Source organism: Stenella coeruleoalba (genome assembly GCF_951394435.1).
Source record: "Stenella coeruleoalba genome assembly, chromosome: 11".
NCBI classification, from domain to species: domain Eukaryota; kingdom Metazoa; phylum Chordata; class Mammalia; order Artiodactyla; family Delphinidae; genus Stenella; species Stenella coeruleoalba.
Window position 1 is genome coordinate 38,240,302 of NC_137157.1, and position 19,602 is coordinate 38,259,903.

The 19,602-nt window shown below is 35.8% G+C and overlaps 1 protein-coding gene across 1 annotated transcript in view; it reads right to left on the reverse strand.

Moving 5' to 3' along the window:
- Positions 1-488: 488 nt before the first annotated feature.
- Positions 489-19,602, reverse strand: part of LOC307194072 (tenascin-R-like) — a 51,757-nt gene continuing 32,643 nt past the window's right edge. Inside the window, exons 16-18 of the mRNA XM_079936883.1 lie at positions 18,232-18,329; positions 2,437-2,602; positions 489-1,389 (exon numbers count right to left, since the gene is read on the reverse strand). Of these exons, the coding sequence (XP_079793009.1) occupies positions 1,103-1,389; positions 2,437-2,602; positions 18,232-18,329 (551 nt within the window). The 3' untranslated portion in view covers positions 489-1,102. The remainder of the gene's footprint in view (positions 1,390-2,436; positions 2,603-18,231; positions 18,330-19,602) is intronic.

Below are 19,602 nucleotides of genomic sequence, written 5' to 3' on the forward strand. Positions count from 1 at the left end.
AACAGAATTCTGCAATGACCTGAATGATCAAAGAGCCTACAGAAAGGAACACAGCCCTCACAATATCTTGATTTTAGCCTGATGGGAACCATGTCATATCAGACTTATGGCCTACAGAACTCTGACACAATCAATTTGTGTTATTTTAAGCCACAAAGCTTGTGGCACTTTGTTACAACACCAATAAGAAACTAATACAGTGTGACACCCACATAACAAATGTCTATAGACTGAGTTATCATCATATGTCTGCTTTGGGTTATCTGTCAGATCCATAGCCTTAAAGATCATTTAAGAGTAATCTCATTAGTTATTACTGCAATCTTGTTCTCTTTTGAAAAATTTTAAATATTAATAGGTTTCACAACTTCATTCAGATATAAAAGTGATGCTTTAAGTTATTCAGAATAGGATTTTGTTCTCTTCTCATATAAAAACAATAAAATCTTGCAATGTTGAATTGCTTAAAGTTCCACAAGTACACCATATCATTTACACCTCCATAATTTTGCACAGACTGTTCCCTCTCTCTGTGAGTCCTCCTTTCCACACACCCCACATGCCCTCTAATCTGATTAGGAAACTCCTTATCCTTTTGCAGCCCCAGAGAGCCTTTTCCATCCATTCTATGAAGGTAATCATTCCCTTTTCTGTGCAACCACAATAAGACTTAAACACTTCCACTGCTTCACCTATTAATTTGACTTATACTATATGTATTTCCATGCTTGTATCCTTTATTACTCTCCACACACCCTAAGACTATGCTTTTTCATGTGTATAGCACATAGTGGAATATCAAAGAACAAGGTTTTAGGAGAACGGATGATCCCCAAATCAACCACCTAATTTCATTAGCTGGACCTCTCATCTGATGTGAAACTATGTATAGTATTAGCTACATTTATTGAGCACTGACTATGTGCCAGATACTATGTTATCCAATTTACATCTTACATATCTCAAAAATCCTCAGAATATTCCAGTAAAATGAGTATTTTTACCCTCTGAACTATCCTATAGACTGTAAAATTTCAAATTTCAAAAAATGCATTGAAATTTTATCTTGAACAGTATAATATGAAATACAAATGTAAATTTTTTAAATATCAAAAAGAATTTGTATACCTGCAACAACTCTGATAAATGTGCCAGATCCTTCAACATTGCCGCTCATTCTATGTACTGTGATGTTATATATTCTACCAGGAGTCAGATCTGTAACTGTGTGCTCAGTCACCACTCCCCAAATAAGATATTCTTTAGCAAATGTTCCGTTTGATATATAAATCTTGTAATGAGTGAAGTTGGTCTCTGTTGGATTCCATATTAAATTTGCAGAAGAAGTATTCACAGCTTTCAATGTTAAGCCACATATCCTGGATGGTTCTATTGAAAAGGTAAATATATGTAAATAAAAACTGCACACATATATGTGAAAATAAAGCAAACATAAATAGTATAATTTAAACATCTACATAATAATCCTTGAATTTATTCATGTACAATATAATGTCTTACATGTTCAGCTCTGCAAATAGAGAAATAGGCTATTATATATACAAGAGTTTTATTTTAAGTGACACATTAACATCCTCCCTAGTTCCCAAATATCTTTCCTTAATCAATCATGAGTCACTTCCAATAGTCATTCCTTTAGAATTGTGCCTCCTGAGTGCTTGCAACCAGAAATATCCTTATATGATACAGTTATAGGTTCATTAGCTACCACCTAGCAGATAGCTAGATGGTGGTTGAAGATGAAACAGAATAAGTTAAGAGAGGGTGTGAGGGCCAGAAGTAAGGGCATTTTCAAATGTGGTTCTTTCAGTTACATCAAAGTTTTCAGCATGCCTATATCCCTGCATTTTTAATCCATTCATCAGGTGAAGTAATATTGTTTCTTGCGTTATCATTTAGTTTCCACCGAGAGGGGATCCTGTAAACATCATAAACTTTCACAAGACTTGTTGGTGACAAACACTATTACTCCACCCCACTCCAAAACATTATGAAACTGATTTACAATGAATTTACAACCATCAGGGAAGAAAAAATAGAAGTTCTCTGCTTATCAAACCCCCACCTCAATAGAAAATGAATTGCATTTATATCATTATGACATAGTATATATAATGTGTGTATATGTATACATATATTCCATATATGTGACATACATGATATGTATGTACATACATATATATACATGTTTGCTTCAGATTAGAAAAAAAACTCTATGTAGTTCCCAATACATTTAGACAAAGACTTTTTCAAGTTCACATATATCTTGAGAGTTCTCTTAATCATATTATGATCATCATTATTCCTTAATTATCAAGCTTTATGTTTAAAAATAGCTTTAATTATGCTGGGCCAAAATACTTTCAGTTCTCATAAAACTATAAAGCAAAAATTTTATTTATGACATTTCCTTACTTGTAGCCACTTTTTTCATTACAGATATGCTGTAATCTTTGCCTCTAACTGTCTTCACGTGGAACAGATATTCCATACCCGGAGTCAAATTCTTGACTTTGGCTTTGTTGCTATAAACAATTACTTTAAATAGTTTTTCCTTTCTAGATGTCATATAATAGGATATCTAGAGAAAGAGAGAGAGAAATACATGTTTTTCATGATTTAAAAATGATTTATTTGTCACGAACTCGATACCAGTCACATCACATAGATTAATACTGCAAGGCAGAATTTGTGATCTGTCCTATCTTCACCAAGAAGTAATCTGGTAGTTCCGATACCTTGGAGATTTTTTAAGTCATTAAAAGCTACTTATAACAATCTTTACTCTTCTTTACTCCATATTTCATGTTGTAAAAGAAAAGATACATCTAAATGAAAGTAATCGCATTAATTTTATAATTTAAATTACACTATGCTTTAAAAAACACTTGTCATGTGGTAAGAGTCAGAGAAACAAATTTCCTAGGCAAACATGTTTATCACTGTCTTGTGGGAAGAGTGTTTTGTTACTGAAGGAAGATAATCATGAGGTCTAGAAGCATATCATTGCTTATTGATTTATAAGGTGTCACTGGCAATTACCTTGCTTGTCTGGCATATGGGAAGATAGGAATAGTGAATAGAATGCTGAGAACTTCTGGTATGAAATGGTAGGGAAAAGTACCATGTAGCAGAGGAAGAATATAATCTTAATGAAGTGCTAAATTCAAACATACAAAGAATCATAGTAAGGCATTAATGAAGGGTTAAAAGAAAAAGAAATTGACTGCAGTCATCTCATGATAAAATGATGTAAATGTTTTAAAATAAATTTGTAAAATAGAAATTTGTTTCCCCAACTATGTGGACTTCATACATCTAATAGAAATCAATTGAAGAAAACATAATTTGTGCTTTATTTCTACTTTTAAAGCATAGTTTGAAACCTGGGATGATTAATTTTAAATGATTAGGAAAATGATCCCAATTATGCAAGTACACTTTGCTAAGCAACCAGGATACTGTTGCTTAATTCATTAAAATTTAACAAATAATTTAATTGGTTGAGAAAGACTAGAATAATCATTAGTGATATAATATAGTTAATAAACAATCTGAATCTGAAAGATTAATGTGACTTCTTAAAATAAGTTTTACTTAAGAAATACATAAATTACAGTCTCTGAAAAAAAATGTGTTCATATAAAAATAGTAAAAACATAATTCTAGGGGTATATATTTTATCTGACAACAAATAAATTTATGGCCTCGGTTAACCCCAAGGAAAGATCATCTTTTTAGGCACTTGTCTTGAAATATAAGAATTAGGACAAACAGATAAGGGTAAAAAATGTGGATCTTTTACAATTAACATTGTAAGTGCCTAGAATTTTCTCTAGAGAATACCTACACTAAAACAGGAATGAATTAAATCATTCTAAAAAGGCTAGAGTTTTTCATGAATCATTTATTATTCAAGATGCCCCTATCACTGAATGACATTTACGAATGACAAATAGAACGCTCTCTCCTATCTGTGAACTTCCTCGTGTAGAATATCCTCTCCTCTTTTCCAAGAGTCTGAACACTACCCGTTCCTAAAAGTTCACCTCAAGTTCTACCCTTTGCTGGTAACTATATTCAGTATTGATATCCTCCCTCCATAATCACCCCAATCATATATGGGAACACTGTTATGCAAAGTTTTATTTATTTACCAAATACTGGGCTGGCCAAAAAGTTCGTTCCATAATATCTTATGGAAAAACCAGAAAGAACTTTTTGGCCAACCCAATATTTATTGAGCATCTATTACAGGGAAAGCATTATTATTGGTACTAGGTATTTTATGGTAAACAAGACAGGTAAGGCTTCTGATTATAGGGAACTTACATTCTCGTGGTGACGCCAAACAACAAGCTACTCAATATTAACAAATGAATGAGATAACTCAGCTACATCACAGAGTGAATAGAAAGAGTGATTTTATTTAGATTAGGTAATCAAGGAAGGAGATGAGAATATAAAACAGAATGTTGCTCACCATTTAATTCTACAAGGATTAAGTCATTAGCCACTGCAGTTGCTGACTTACAATACACCCTGAAAGGAATCTGGGATGCAAAACAGAATGAGGCACTCTGCTTTGGAAACACAGGCCCCTCAGAAAGTTAGATGTATATCTCAGGAAGAATTTTAATGAACCCAGATTCTTACATTTTCCCATACATAGAAAAGTACTAAAATCATTATCTGTGTCTTGTGACTAACAGTAACCTTTTACTGAGATGTATGCTTCACTACACATATTTCTTAGCCCCAAACCATATATGTACTGGCTTCTCCCCTACCTCCGCAGAGCAGTTCCCTCGACCTACTTGAGAGGCTGTTTCCTAGGCTACAGTCCTTATTAAATTCCCTGAGTAAAACTGAAAGCCACAACTCTTACAATGTGCATTTTTCTTTTAGTTGACTAGATGATTCTTGAGCTGAGAACACAATGATAGGAAAAAGTCGATCCAAACTGGCGGCAAGATATCCATGCAAAATGAATGTCAAGCACAAAAACCCTGCAATGGGGAAGTGTTTGCCATGCTAAAGGAACAGAAAGAGAGCCCAATATGGTAGCAACATGGTAACCAAGCAGGAAGCACAATTAGATGAAGATCCAATCAGGTGAGCTCTTGGAGACCATGGCAAGGAGTTTAGACCTCATTTGAGGGCAATGGAAATCTAATGGAGGTTGTTAAACCAATGAAAGATACTATGTTTTTAACAATGCTCTCTCGCTCTCTGTTTCTCTCTCCCTCTTTCTGGCTGTTGTGTGTGCAAAGTAGATTATATGGAAAACAAGAATGGAAACAGAGAAACCAGTTAGGAGGTGAGAGGCTATCGTCTGTCACCTAGGCTGTTGGTCTCCATAAGAAATGAGAGTAACTAGGACAAGGGTGGTGTAGTGGAGATGAAGAGAACTGGACACATTAATGATCCATTTCAGAGGTAGAAATGACAGAACCAGGTGATGGATTGAGGAATGAAGGAATGGGAAGAATCAAAGATAACTGAGCAAGTGATTTCAGTACAGGGTCCTTTCCTGAGATGGGAGAGATTGGTAGGAGCTGGGGTGGAGTCATAAAGGACAGGGAGAGCCTTGAGCCATGGTAAGGAATCTTTCAAGCACAAGAATGACATTTTATTTACTTTTAAGAAAGAGCACTCTGATGGCTGTGTGGCAAGGGAGAGGGTAAGGAGGGATTCACATCAAAATTAACCTTCCTTCAACCTAAATGTCCATCGACAGATGAATAAAGAAGATATGATACATGTATACAATGGAACATTACTCAGCCATAAAAAAGAATGAAATAATGCCATTTACAGCAACATGGATGGACCTATTATATTAAGTGAAGTCAGAGAAAGACAAATATATGATATTGCTTATAGGTAGAATCTAAAAAAAATAATACAAATGAACTCATATACAAAACAGAAATATGCCCACAGACATAGAAAACAAATTTATGGTTACCAAAGGGAAAAGGGTGGGGAGGAATAAATTAGGAGTTTGGGATTAACATATGCACACTACTATATATAAAATAGATAAGCAACAAGGACCTATCATATAGCACAGGGAACTATACTCAGTATTTTTTAATAACTTGTAAGGGAGAAGAACCTGAAAAGGAATACATATATGCATGTATAACTGAATCACTTTGCTAAACACCTGAAACTACTGCAACACTGTAAATCAACCATACTTCAATAAAAAAATAAACAAATTAATTTTTTAAAAATTTTAAAACACTAAGCTTCCTTGATTGTGAAATATGAACTGCGAAAACTAAAAAAAAGAAAACTGATAATCATTCAGTCATCAAAATATTTACTGACTTCTGCTGTATGTCAGATACTGGTCTCAATAATGTAAAAAATGGTGACCAAAGCAGATAAAAAAAGCCCCAGTCCTCACAGAATTTGCATGCCAGAACACTTGCCAAACACATGATCTAACTGAATACCCTAAACAGTTCTATAGAATAACAATAATCTTCATTGACAGATGAGGAAACGGGACCAAAGAGGATCAAAATTTGCCCAAGGTCTCACAACAGAGGTGAAGTTAGGATTCAAAGCAAGGAATTCCAGGGCCTTAATCCTTCCATTGCACCATACTGCCTACCACACCTTATAAAATCACAGGAAACTGAACACAGGCATGTATATCAAAGTTGCATCAAATTAGTGTTTTCATTTTCTTTGGATAAATATCCAGGAGAGAAATGGTAGATCATATGACAGTTCTATTTTTCATTTTTTGAGGAATTTCCATACCATTTTCCATAGTGGCTGCACCAATTTACATCCCCACCAACAGTGCACAAGGGTTCCCTTTTCTCCACATCCTCATCAACACCTGTTATTTGTTCTCTTTTTGATAGCCATTCTGACAAGTATGAGGTGGTATCTAACTGTGGTTTTGATTTGCATTTCCCTGATGATTAGTGATGCTAAGCATCTTTTCATGTGCCTTTTGGCCATCTGTATGTCTTCCTTGGAAAAATGCCTAAACAGGTCCTCTGTCCATGTTCTAAATGGATTGTTTTTTAGATATTGAGTTGTGTGAGTTATTAACATATTTTGGATATTAACCCCTTAGCAGATATATCATTTCAAATATCTTCTTCCATTCCATAGGCTGCCTTTCCACTTTGTTGATGGTTTCCTTTGCTGTGCAAAAATTTTTTAGTTTGATGTGGTCCCATTTGTTTATTTTTGCTTTTGTTTTCCCTGCGTGAGGAGACAGATCCAAAAAAATATTGCTAAGACCAGTGTCAAAGGGCACACTATGTTTTTTTTCTGGAATTTTTACAGTTTCAGGTCTTACATTTAAGTTTTTAATCCATTGTGAGTTTTTCTTTGAATATAGTGTAAAAAAGTGGGCCAGTTTCACGCTTTAGCATGTAGCTGTCCAATTTTCCCAACACCATTTATTGAATAGACTGTCTGTTCCCCATTGTGTATTCTTGGCTCCTCTGCTGTAAATTAATTAACCATATATATGAGGGTTGGATCCTTTCTTTCTTTCCATTGATCTGTGTTAGTTTTTGTGCCAGTACCATACAATTTTGACTACTATAGCTTTGTAGTATAGTTTGAAATCAGAGCGCATACAACTTCCAACTTTTTCTTTCTTTCTTAATACTGCTTTGGCTATCCATGGTCTTTTGTGGTTCCATTTATGTGAAAAATGCCACTGGTATTTTGATAGGCATTGCACTGAATCTATAGATTGCTTTGGGTAGTATAAACATTTTAACAATATAAATTCTTATCCATGAAAATGATATACCCTTCCATTTATTTGTATCATTTTCATTTTCTTTCATCAGTGTCTTACAGTTTTCAGCACACAAGTCTTTTGCCTCCTGGGTTAAATTTATTCCTCAGTATGTATTTTAATCTTTTTGATATAACTGTAAATAAAATTTTCTTAAATTCTCTTTCTGAGAGATCAGTATTAGTGTATAAAAATACCACAGATTTATGTATATTAATTTTGTATCCTGCAACTTTACTGAATTCATTTATTAATTCTAATAGTTTTTTGGTGGAATCATTAGGATTTTCTATATATAATATCACGTCATCAGCAAGTAGTGACAGTTTTACTTCTTTTCCAGTCTGGATGCCTTTAATTTTGTTTATGTGTCTGATTTCTGTGGCTAGGACTTTCAATATTATGTTGAATAAAAGTGGTAAGAGTGGGCATCCTTGACTTGTTCCTGATCTTAGAGGAAATGCTTTCAGCTTTTCACTGTTGAGTATAATGTTAGCTGTGGGATTGTCAAATATGACCTTTATTATGTGAAGTTAAGTTCTCTCTATACGCACTTTGTTGAGAGTTTTTATCATAAATGGATGTTGAATTTTGTCAAATGGTTTTTCTGCATCTACTGAGATGATCATACAATTTTTATCCTTCATTTTGTTATTGTGATGTATCACACTGATTGATTTGTGGATGTTGAACCACCTTGCATCACTGGGATATAGACCCACTTAATTATGGTGTATGATCTTTTTAATGTATTGTTCAATTCAGTTCACTAATATTCTGTTGAGGATTTTTGCATCTCTGTTCATCAGTGACAATGGCCTGTAATTTTCTTTTCTTGTAGTGTCTTTATCTGATTTTGGTACCTGGGTAATGCTGGCCTCCTAAAATGAGTTTGGAAGTATTCCTTCGTCTCCAGTTTTTTTGGAATAGTTTGAAAAAAGTAGGTGTTAACTTTTCTTTAAGTGTTTGGTAGAATTCACCATGAAGCAGTCTGGTTCAGGACTTTTGTTTTTGGGAGTTTTCTTATTACTGACTCAATTTCATTACTCATAATCAGTCTGTTCATATTTTCTATTTCTTCCTGATTTGGTCTTGGAAGATTGTGTGTTTCTAGAAATTTATCTATTTCTTCCAGGTCATTCAATTTGTTGATATATATAGTTGTTCATATTAATCTCTTATGATCCTCTATTTCTGTGTGGTTGATTGTAACTCTCCTCTTTCTTTGACTTCTGATTTTATTTATTTGGCCCTCTCTCTTTTTTTTTCTTGACGAATGTAACTAAAGGTTTATCAAGTTCCTTTATCTTTTCAGTGAACCAGTTCTTAGTATCACTGACCTTTTCTATTGTTTTTTTGGTCTCTATTTCACTTAGTTCTGCTCTGATCTTTATTACACTTCCTTCCTTCTACTAATTTTGGGTTTTGTTCTTCTTTTTCTAGCTCCTTTAGGTATAAAGTTAGATTGTTTGAGATTTTTCTTGTTTCCTGATATAGGCCTTTATTGCTATAAACATTCCTCTTAAAACTGCTTTTACTGAATCCCATAGATTTTGCAATATTGTATTTCCATTTTCATTTGTCTCCAGGTATTTTTAACCTTCCTCTTTGATTTTTTCATTGACCCATTGGTTGTTTAGTAGCATGTTACTTAACCTCCAGGTGTTTGTGTTTTTTCCAGTTTTCATCTTGTAACTGGCTTCTAGTTGTGTACTACTATGGTCAGAAAATGTGATCTGGATCTTCTTAAATTTATTGACACTTGCCTTGTGGCCTAACATGTGATCTATCCTGGCGAATGTTCCTGTATGAAAAGAATGTGTATTCTGTTCTTCTGGAGTAAAATGTTCTATATAGACTTATCTATTAAGTCCATCTGGTCTAATGTGTACTTAAATGTCAATGTTCTCTTACTGATTTTCCATCTGGATGATCTGTTCATTGACCTAAGTGGAGTGTTAAAGTCCCCTACTATTATTGTATGACTATCAATATCTCCCTTTATGTCTGTTAATATTTACGTATTTAGGTGCTCCTATATTGGCTGCATAGGTATTTACAAATGTTATATCGTCTTCTTGGAATGATCCCTTGATCAATATGTAATGTCTTTAATTGCTCCATTACAGTCTTTGTTTTAAAGTCTATTCTGTCTGATATAAGCATTGCTACCCCAGATTTCTTTTCATTTTACTTGCATGGAGTATCTTTTTCCATCTCCTTACTTTCAGTCTGTGTGTGTCTTTCGATCTGAAGTGAGTCTCTTGTGGGCAGTATATACTTGGATCTTGTTTTTTTTTAACCACTCAGCCACCTTTGTCTTTTGATTGGAGCATTTAGCACATTCACATTTAAATTAATTATTGATAGAAATATACTTATTACCATTTTTTAAATTGTTTTATGGTTGCTTTTGTAAATTATTTTTGGTTTCTTTCTTCTTATCTTGTTCTCTTCCCTTGTGATTTGATGAATTTATTTAGTGTTATGTTTGTATTGCTTTCTTTTCATTTTATGTGTATCTGTTACAGATTTTCAGTTTGTGGTTAGCACAATGTTCACACATAACAACTTATGCATATAACAGTCTATTTTAACAGGCTGAATGGATACAAAAACAAGACCCATATATATGCCTTCTACAAGAGACCCACTTCAGATCTAGGTACACATACAGACTGAAAGTGAGAGATGGAAAAAGCTATTCCATGCAAATGGAAATCAAAAGAAAGCTAGAGTAGCAATTCTCGTATCTGACAAAATAAACGTTAAAATAAAGACAATTACAAGAGACAAAGAAAAACACTACAAAATGATCAAGGGATCAAACCAAGAAGAAGATATAACATTTGTAAATATTTATGCACCCAACATAGGAGCACCTCAATACATAAGGCAAATGCTAACAGCCATTGAAGGGGAAATCGACAGTTAATACACAATAGTAGGGGACTTTTTAACACCCCACTTTTACCAATGGACAGATATCCAAAATTAAAATAAATAAGGAAACACAAGCTTTAAATGACACATTAAACAAGGTGGACTTAATTGATATTTATAGGACATTCCAACCAAAAACAACAGAATACACTTTCTTCTCAAGTGCTCATGGAACATTCTCCAGGAATGATCATACCTTGGGTCACAAATCAAGCCTTGGTAAATTTAAGAAAACTGAAATTGTATCAGGTATCTTTTCCAACCTCAATGCTATGAGACTAGATATCAATTACAGGAAAAATATCTGTAAAAAAATACAAACACATGGAGGCTAAATAATACACCACTAAATAACCAAGAGATCACTGACGAAATCAAAGAGGAAATCAAAAAACACCTAGAAACAAATGACAATGAAAACATGACAAACCAAATCCTATGGGATGCAGCAAAAGCAGTTCTAAGAAGGAAGTTTATAGCAATACAATCCTATCTCAAGAAACAAGAAATATCTCAAATACACAACCTAACCTTACACCTAACACAATTAGAGAAAGAAGAACAAACAAAAACCAAAGTTAGCAGAAGGAAAGAAATCATAAAGATCAGATCAGAAATAAATGAAAAAGAAATGAAGGAAACGATAGCAGAGATCAATAAAACTAAAAGCTGGTACTTTAAGATAAACAAAATTGATAAACCATTAGCCAGACTCATCAAGAAAAAAAGGGAGAAGACTCAAATCAAGAGAATTAGAGATGAAAAAGGAGAAGTAACAACTGACACTGCAGAAATACAAAGGATCATGAGAGATTACTACAAGCAACTCTATGCCAATAAAATGGACAACCTGGAAGAAAAGGACAAATTCTTAGAAAAGCACAACCTTCTGAGACTGAACCAGGAAGAAATGTAAAGTGTATCAACAGACCAATCACAAGCACTGAAATTGAAACTGATTAAAAATCTTCCAACAAACAAAAGCCCAGGACCAGATGGATTCACAGGTGAATTCTATCAAACATTTAGAGAAGAGCTAACACCTATCCTTCTCAAATTCTTCCAAAATATAGCAGAGGAAGAATACTCCGAAACTACTTCTATGAGACCACCATCACCCTGATACCAAAACCAGACAAAGCTGTCATAAAAACAGAAAACTACAGGTCAATACCACTGATGAACAGAGATGCAAAACTCCTCAGCAAAATACTAGCAACCAGAATCCAACAGCACATTAAAATGATCATACACCATGATCAAGTGGGATTTATCCCAGGAATGCAAGGATTCTTCAATATATGCAAATCAATCAATGTGATACACCATATTAACAAATTGAAGGAGAAAAACCATATGATCATCTCAATAGATGCAGAAAAAGCTTTCGACAAAATTCAACACCCATTTATGACTAAAACCCTCCAGAAAGTAGGCATAGAGGGAAATTACCTCAACAGAATAAAGGCCATACATGACAAACCCACAGCCAACATGGTTCTTAACGGTGAAAAACTGAAACCATTTCCACTAAGATCAGGAATGAGACAAGGTTGCTCCCTCTCACCACTATTAGGCAACACAGTTTTGGAACTTTTAGCCACAGCAATCAGAGACGAAAAAGAAATAAAAGAAATCCAAATTAGAAAAGAAGTAGTAAAACCGTCACTGTTTGCAGATGACGTGACACTATACATAGAGAATCCTAAAGATGCTACCAGAAAACTACTAGGGCTAATCAATGAATTAGGTAAAGTACCAGGATACAAAATTTAATGCACAGAAATGGCTTGCATTCCTATGCACTAATGACAAAAAATCTGAAAGAGAAATTAAGGAAATACTCCCATTTACCATGGCAACAAAAAGAATAAAATACCTAGGAATAAACCTACCTAAGGAGACAAAAGACCTGTATGCAGAAAAGTATAAGACACTGATGAAAGAAATTAAACATGATACAAACAGATGAAGAGATATACCATGTTCTTGGATTGGAAGAATCAACATTGTGAAAATGACTATACTACCCAAAGCAATCGACAGATACAACGCAATCCCTATCAAACTACCAATGGTATTTTTCACAGAACTAGAAAAAAAAATTTCACAATTTGTATGGAAACACAAAGACCCCAAATAGGCAAAGCAATCTTGAGAAAGAAAAATGGAGCTGGAAGAATCAGGCTCCCTGACTTCAGACTATACTACAAAGCGACAGTAATCAAGACAGTATGGTACTGGCACAAAAACAGAAATACAGATCAATGGAACAGGACAGAAAGCCCAGAAATAAACTCACACACATATGGTCACCTTTTTTTTGATAAAGGAGGCAAGAATATACAATGGAGAAAAGACAGCCTCTACAATAAATGGTGCTGGGAAAACTGGACAGCTACATGTAAAAGAATGCAACTAGAACTCTAACACCATACACAAAAATAAACTCAAAATGGATTAAAGACCTAAATGTAAGGCCAGACACTATCAAACTCTTGGAGGAAAACATAGGCAGAACACTCTATGACATACATTACAGCAAGATCCTTTTTGACCCACCTCCTAGAGAAATGGAAATAAAAACAAAAATAAACAAACAAACGGGATCTAATGAAACTTAAAAGCTTTTGCACAGCAAAGGAAACCATAAACCCTTCTCTCTCAGAATGGGAGAAAATATTTGCAAATGAAGCAACTGACAAAGGGTTAATCTCCAAAATTTACAAGCAGCTCATGCAGCTCAATATCAAGAAAACAAACAACCTAATCCAAAAATGGGTGGAAGACCTACATATGAAGGTCTTAAAAAAAAACAAAAAGTCTTAAAAAAAAAAAAAAGTCTAGAGCACCCTAAAAGCACATTTTATTACTTTCCCCAACAAGCACTTTACACTTTTAACATAATTTTTTTCGTTTTTATTTTGTTTATTGCTTGACTAAGTATTTAGATATATTTTACTTCTTTTGTCATTAAACCTTCATAGTAGCTTTTACAGGTGGTTGATACACTACCTTTACTACACGTTTGCCTTTACCAGTGGAATTTTTTTCATAATATTCTTGTGTCTAGTTACGGCCTTTTATGTTTAAAGAACTCCATTTAACAGTTCTTGTAAGGCTGCTTTAGTAGTGATGAATTTCTTTAGTTTTTGCTTGTCTGGGATAGTTTTTATCTCTCCTTAAATTCTGATTTATAACCTTGCTGAGTAAAGCATTCATGGTTGTAAGTTTTTTCCTTTCAGCACTCTGAATGTATCATGCCAGTCCCTTTTGGCCTGTAAAGTTTCTGCTAAAAAAATTCAGCTCAGAAGAGGGCTCCCTTGTATGTAACTACTGTTTTCCTCTTGCTGCTTTTACATTTCTCTCTTTAACTTTTGACATTTTAATTATAATGTGTCTTAGTGTGGACCTCTTTGGGTTCATCTTGTTTCAGTCTGTGCTTCCTGGACTTGGATGTGTTTCCTTTACCATGTTAAAAATTTTTTCAGCCATTATTTCTTCAATAGGTCTACTAGAACTTTCTCTCTTTCTCCTACTGGGACCCCTTAAAATGTAAATATTGGTATGCTTCGTGTTATCCCAGAGGTTCCTTAAACTATCCTCATTTTTTAAAATTCTTTTTATGTTCTGATTGGGTGATTTCCACTACCCTGTCTTCCAGGTGCTGATCCATTCTTCTGTATCCTCTAATGTGCTGTTGATTCCCTCTAACATCTTTATTGGAGTAAAATTGCTTTACAATGGTGTGTTAGTTTCTGCTTTATAACAAAGTGAATCAGCTATACATATACATATATCCCCATATCTCCTTCCTCTTGCATCTCCCTCCCACCCTCCCTATCCCCCACCTCTAGGTGGTCACAAAGCACCGAGCTGATCTTGATCTCCCTGTGCTATGCGGCTGCTTCCCACTAGCTATCTATTTTGCATTTGGTAGTATATATAAGTCCATGCCACTCTCTCACTTTGTCCCATCTTACCCTTCCCCCTTCCCATGTCCTCACGTCCATTCTCTAGTAGGTCTGCATCTTTATTCCCATCTTGCCCCTAGGTTCTTCATGACCTTTTTTTTTTTTTTTTTTAGATTCCACATATATGTTAGCATATGGTAGTTTTTTCTCTTTCTGACTCACTTCACTCTGTAGGACAGACTCTAGGTCCATCCACCTCACTACAAATAACTCAATTTCGTTTCTTTTTATGGCTGAGTAATATTCCATTGTATATATGTGCCACATCTTTTTTATCCATTCATCTGTTGCTGGACACTTAGGTTGCTTCCATCTCCGGGCTATTATAAATAGAGCTGCAATGAACATTGTGGTACATGACTCTTTTTGAATTATGGTTTTCTCAGGGTATATGTTCAGTAGTGGGATTGCTGGGTTGTATGGTAGTTCTATTTTTAGTTTTTTCAGGAACCTCCATACTGTTCTCCATAGTGGCTGTATCAATTTACATTCCCACCAACACTGCAAGAGGGTTCCCTTTTCTCCACACCCTCTCCAGCATTCATTGTTTGTAGATTTTTTGATGATGGCCATTCTGACAGGTATGAGGTGATACCTCATGGTAGTTTTGATTTGCATCTCTCTAATGATTAGTGATGTTGAGCATTCCCCTCTAGGGTATTTCAAATTTCAGTTATTGCATTCTTCAGTTCTGCCTGGTTCTTTTTTATATTTTCTATTTTTTTGTTCAAGTTATCACTGTATTCATCCATTCTTCTCCTTAGTTCAGTAAGCATCTTTATGACTATTATGTTCAACTCTTTACTTGGTAAATTGTTCATCTCCATTTCATTCTATTCTTTTTCTGAAGTTGTGTCTTGTCCTTTTGTTTGGAAGCTTTTTCATTGTCTCCTAATATTTCCTAACTCTCTGTGTTTGTTTCTATGTATAAGTTATATCAGCTAATCTCCCAGTCTTGAAAGAGTGGCTTTATTTAGAAGGTGTCCTGTGATGCCCAGTGATGCCGTCCTCCTTGGTCACCAGAGCAAGGTGCCCCAGGATTATCTCCCATGTGAGCTCTGTGTGCCCTCCTTTGGTGGTTGGGCCGTGCTTGCTGCAGGCCCACTGATGGGTGGGACTGGCCCCAGCATGACCAGCTGTGAGGCCCAGCTGTGACTGTTGCAGGTATACTGGTATGCAGAACTGCCCCCCCCAGAGTGGGAGCTGCTCTGGAGGGGCACTGGGCCAGCCAAGGCCACCTGCTGGGTGGGGTGGGTTAGGAGCTACTTTGGAAAATCTAGCCAGGGTGGGTGGCTGGGCAGGACTGGCCTTCGGGGAATACTGGGGCAGGCACATGGTGTTGACTAGGCTGATTGAGAGTGATAGGTAGGTGGAAGGAGAGTTAAAAAATAAATTGCACCCGCCAGCCCTTCCATTCCCAAAGAAAGCTCCACCAGATCCCTGCCCCTCCAGCACACACCCTAACACTAGTCAATGAATCTTCTTGTCTTATGACTTAGCTGCTTTTCAAGCTGCTTCCTCTGCACTGGGACTCAAGAGTCAGCGAGTTTGTGCCCTTCTAGAGCAGAGTCTCCATATCCCATGGCCCTCTGGCTCTCCCATACACAACCCTGCTGGTTTTCAAAGCCACACCTTATGGGGCTCTTCTACTCAGTGCAGGTCCCTCAGGCTGGGAAGCCCAACGTGGGGCGCGGACCTCTCACTCCTCAGGGTGGACCTCTGTGGTTGTGATAGCCCTCCCACTTGTGGGTCACCGCACTGGGGGTGTGGGTTCTGACTAGACTGCACCTCTGCCCCTCCTACCTGTCTCACTGTGGCCTATTCTTTATATCCTTGGTTGTAGAAAATGTGTTCTGCTAGTCTGTAGGCCATTCTCCGAGACAGTTATTCTATACGTAGTTGTAGCTTTTGTGTGTCTATGGGAGGAGGTGAGCTCAGGATCTTCCTACTCCACCATCTGGATCTAGACTCTCTATAATCTCCCTATTTTAAAACCTGTGAATTAGCAAACTTAATTCCATCTGCTTCCCCTTTGCCATGTAATACAACGTATTTCAGGTTCTGTGAATTAGGCTGCGGATCTCTGGAAGGCCATTATTCTGCCCACTACATCCCTCTTTGTCTTTAGTACCAGATACCTTAAATAAGTGTGGATTCTTTTTATATCTATCATATAGTGACTAATATCTTGTTTCTCTTATGAGCTGTCATTGTTAAGAAGTTCATACTCAAATATAAAACCCAGATGTACTAATTAGTTCATTTCAAATGTCTGGTAATTTTACGGCTCTGGTTCCTTTTAGGCTGTATTGATTCTATAAATTATTAAACTTTATATTGTTTTTCATTTACAGGAAACACCTTTTGTTATATCTGCTCAAATTCTAATGACTCTATAACCCCCATCACCCACAGACCCACGGCCACCACTTTTACACTACAAGCACAGTTGACTGAAACTGGACTGGGTGTCTACAATATGGAATAACAGTCTCTTCCTTGGGAATTTAGGGAGCATATCTGTCTTTCTCTGTGGTTCATAATGCACCATGTGTGCTTAGAAGTTGTACATGGCATTTTTCCACTCACCACATGGATTGCTTAACAGCTGGTCATCAGGAAAAATAAATAAATAAAAATAAACTACGGCTGATGAGCAGAAAGAAGTAGACAGTAAGAAAATAATGCATGGGGCCTCAGTAGCCTTAAACATCCGATTCCAGTTCTCCCCAACACCTTGTTATATTCTTTGCCTTGGTGTCCATGACGCACTCTTTCATTAATAAATTTTTATTTCTTAAACTATTTCAGGTTGTTTTCTGTTATTTACAACTAAAATTACCATCTCCTACCACTATGAAAGTATAGAAAACTCGTTTGCCCACGTAGAATACAAAGCAATAGTGCTATCTCCAGAAGCTTACTCTCTCTGCAAGCCACACAATGCAGGACGCAGGGTGTGTATAATATGTCCTCACATGATGCCAGGTCACATTATTAACAGCAAAAGCAACAAAAACGTACGCATTTACTTCACAGACACAGTTGAAAAGCGGCCTCTCTGTACATCTTTCTCTCCTACCCTCTGAGCTGCAAGTCTCCACTCTCAACTAAATCTGTAGAATGGAGTTGAAAGGGAGCCTGTGGCACATCACCTGTCTTTAACTTCTGGAATCTTCGTTGTGGCCAGTGCTGTCACAGAAGCACTATCTTCCAGCACCAGCATTTCTTTATGCACGTTTTTGTACTACATAAGCGCATGTCTATCTCCATTGAAAACCCGAACTCATTTAAAGTCAAGTACCAGCTTTTACTCAAATTTGAAAACCTCCCATGACAACTTTGTACTTTTAAAGCAACAAACAGAAAATTTACTTTGGAGGAAAACCTTACAGGAAAGGAGTGGTACCATAATTTCTTAAACTGTTAAGAAATGTAAAATGAAGGACAAAAAGGAGAGAAATAAAGGCCTCAATAAACATCAAGGTTGCATGATACCAACTTTACCTGAAACCTTTCAAAGCCTCCTTGTGGGAGTTTCCAAGACAAAGATATTGTGTGTTCTTCCTGCCCCAAAATCAGCAAATCTGATGGTGGGTCTGGATCTAGGGCAAGGAAATAAGACACGGAAATGAAAGCTTTGAAAAAAAAAAATTTCTATCATCATGTTATCTGTACTGGACTGATAAACTTGAGTGTCACACTATGGAAGACAGACATGATACGCAGGTTTTTCTAGTCAGTTTAGCACTATGTGATCTTGCGCAGGCTGTTTACCTTGAGTCTCAAGTCTCCTCATCTCCACAAAGCAACAGGAAAACAAATTTTCTAGAAAGCCTTTTTCCACAATAAAATTATATAAAGTATGGATTTTCATATTTATTTTTGTCATAGCAGAATTCAGTATGAAGTTATTACAAGTGAGATTTTTAACTTAGAATTTTATGCACTGCCTAAGTTAAGAGATATATCTAGCCCCCTTCCTTAAGTTTCCAAACTCCTTTTCCCTTTAAACATTTTATCTGAGAAGGTTCTAGAAACTTATTTTTTCAATTCAGTAGCATGTCTCTATTTCTAATTTATAGAAATTTCAAATGAAATGTAGCATTTCTTTCCTTAACTGGAAGAAATGCCACATTAAAATTTTATTGGAATAATCTCACATCTAATATTCAAATTCTGTGTGAGATTTTTTTTGTACTTACTTACTTATTGATTTAAGTCTATTAGAATTCAATCCAGTGGTAGATTTAAACCTGTGTCACTGATTCACAATCCTTTTTATCCTATTTTTCTTTGATGTATATTCCCTTTCAACTGGAATTAACTTACTATTTCCCCAGAGTCCCATAATATTTTAGCTTTTTTTTTTACATTTATTAATATTCCATCTACTTCCAAATGGATTTGAGGTAGCTTGCAAAGAAAGAGAGGTACAAAAAAGACCAAAAATTATTAATATACAATAGAAGACAAAAGTCAAATTGTAAAGTGGGAAGGTGGGGGGGAAGTTGCCAGGTTTGTTTGGGAAAACACAGCCTGCGCTCTAGAGTCCTCAGGCCACAACTACTGAAGCCCCTGTGCTCCACAACAAGAGAAGCCACCGCAATGAGAAGCCCGCGCACCGCAATAAAAAGCCCGCGCACCGCAATAAAGAGTAGCCCCCGCTCTCAGTAACTAGAGAAAACCCACATGTTAACAGATATAGTCAAAATATTAGAAAAATATTGAGTATTTCAAGATGACAATACCTTAGGGTTTCAGAGTACTTTGCTCTTTTCACAAAGAGCTTTGCATTTGATTTTAGTAATAAGATTTTATACCTAGGCAGGAATAATTATTCTCATCGTTTAAGTAAGAACCTCATAGTTTTGCCCA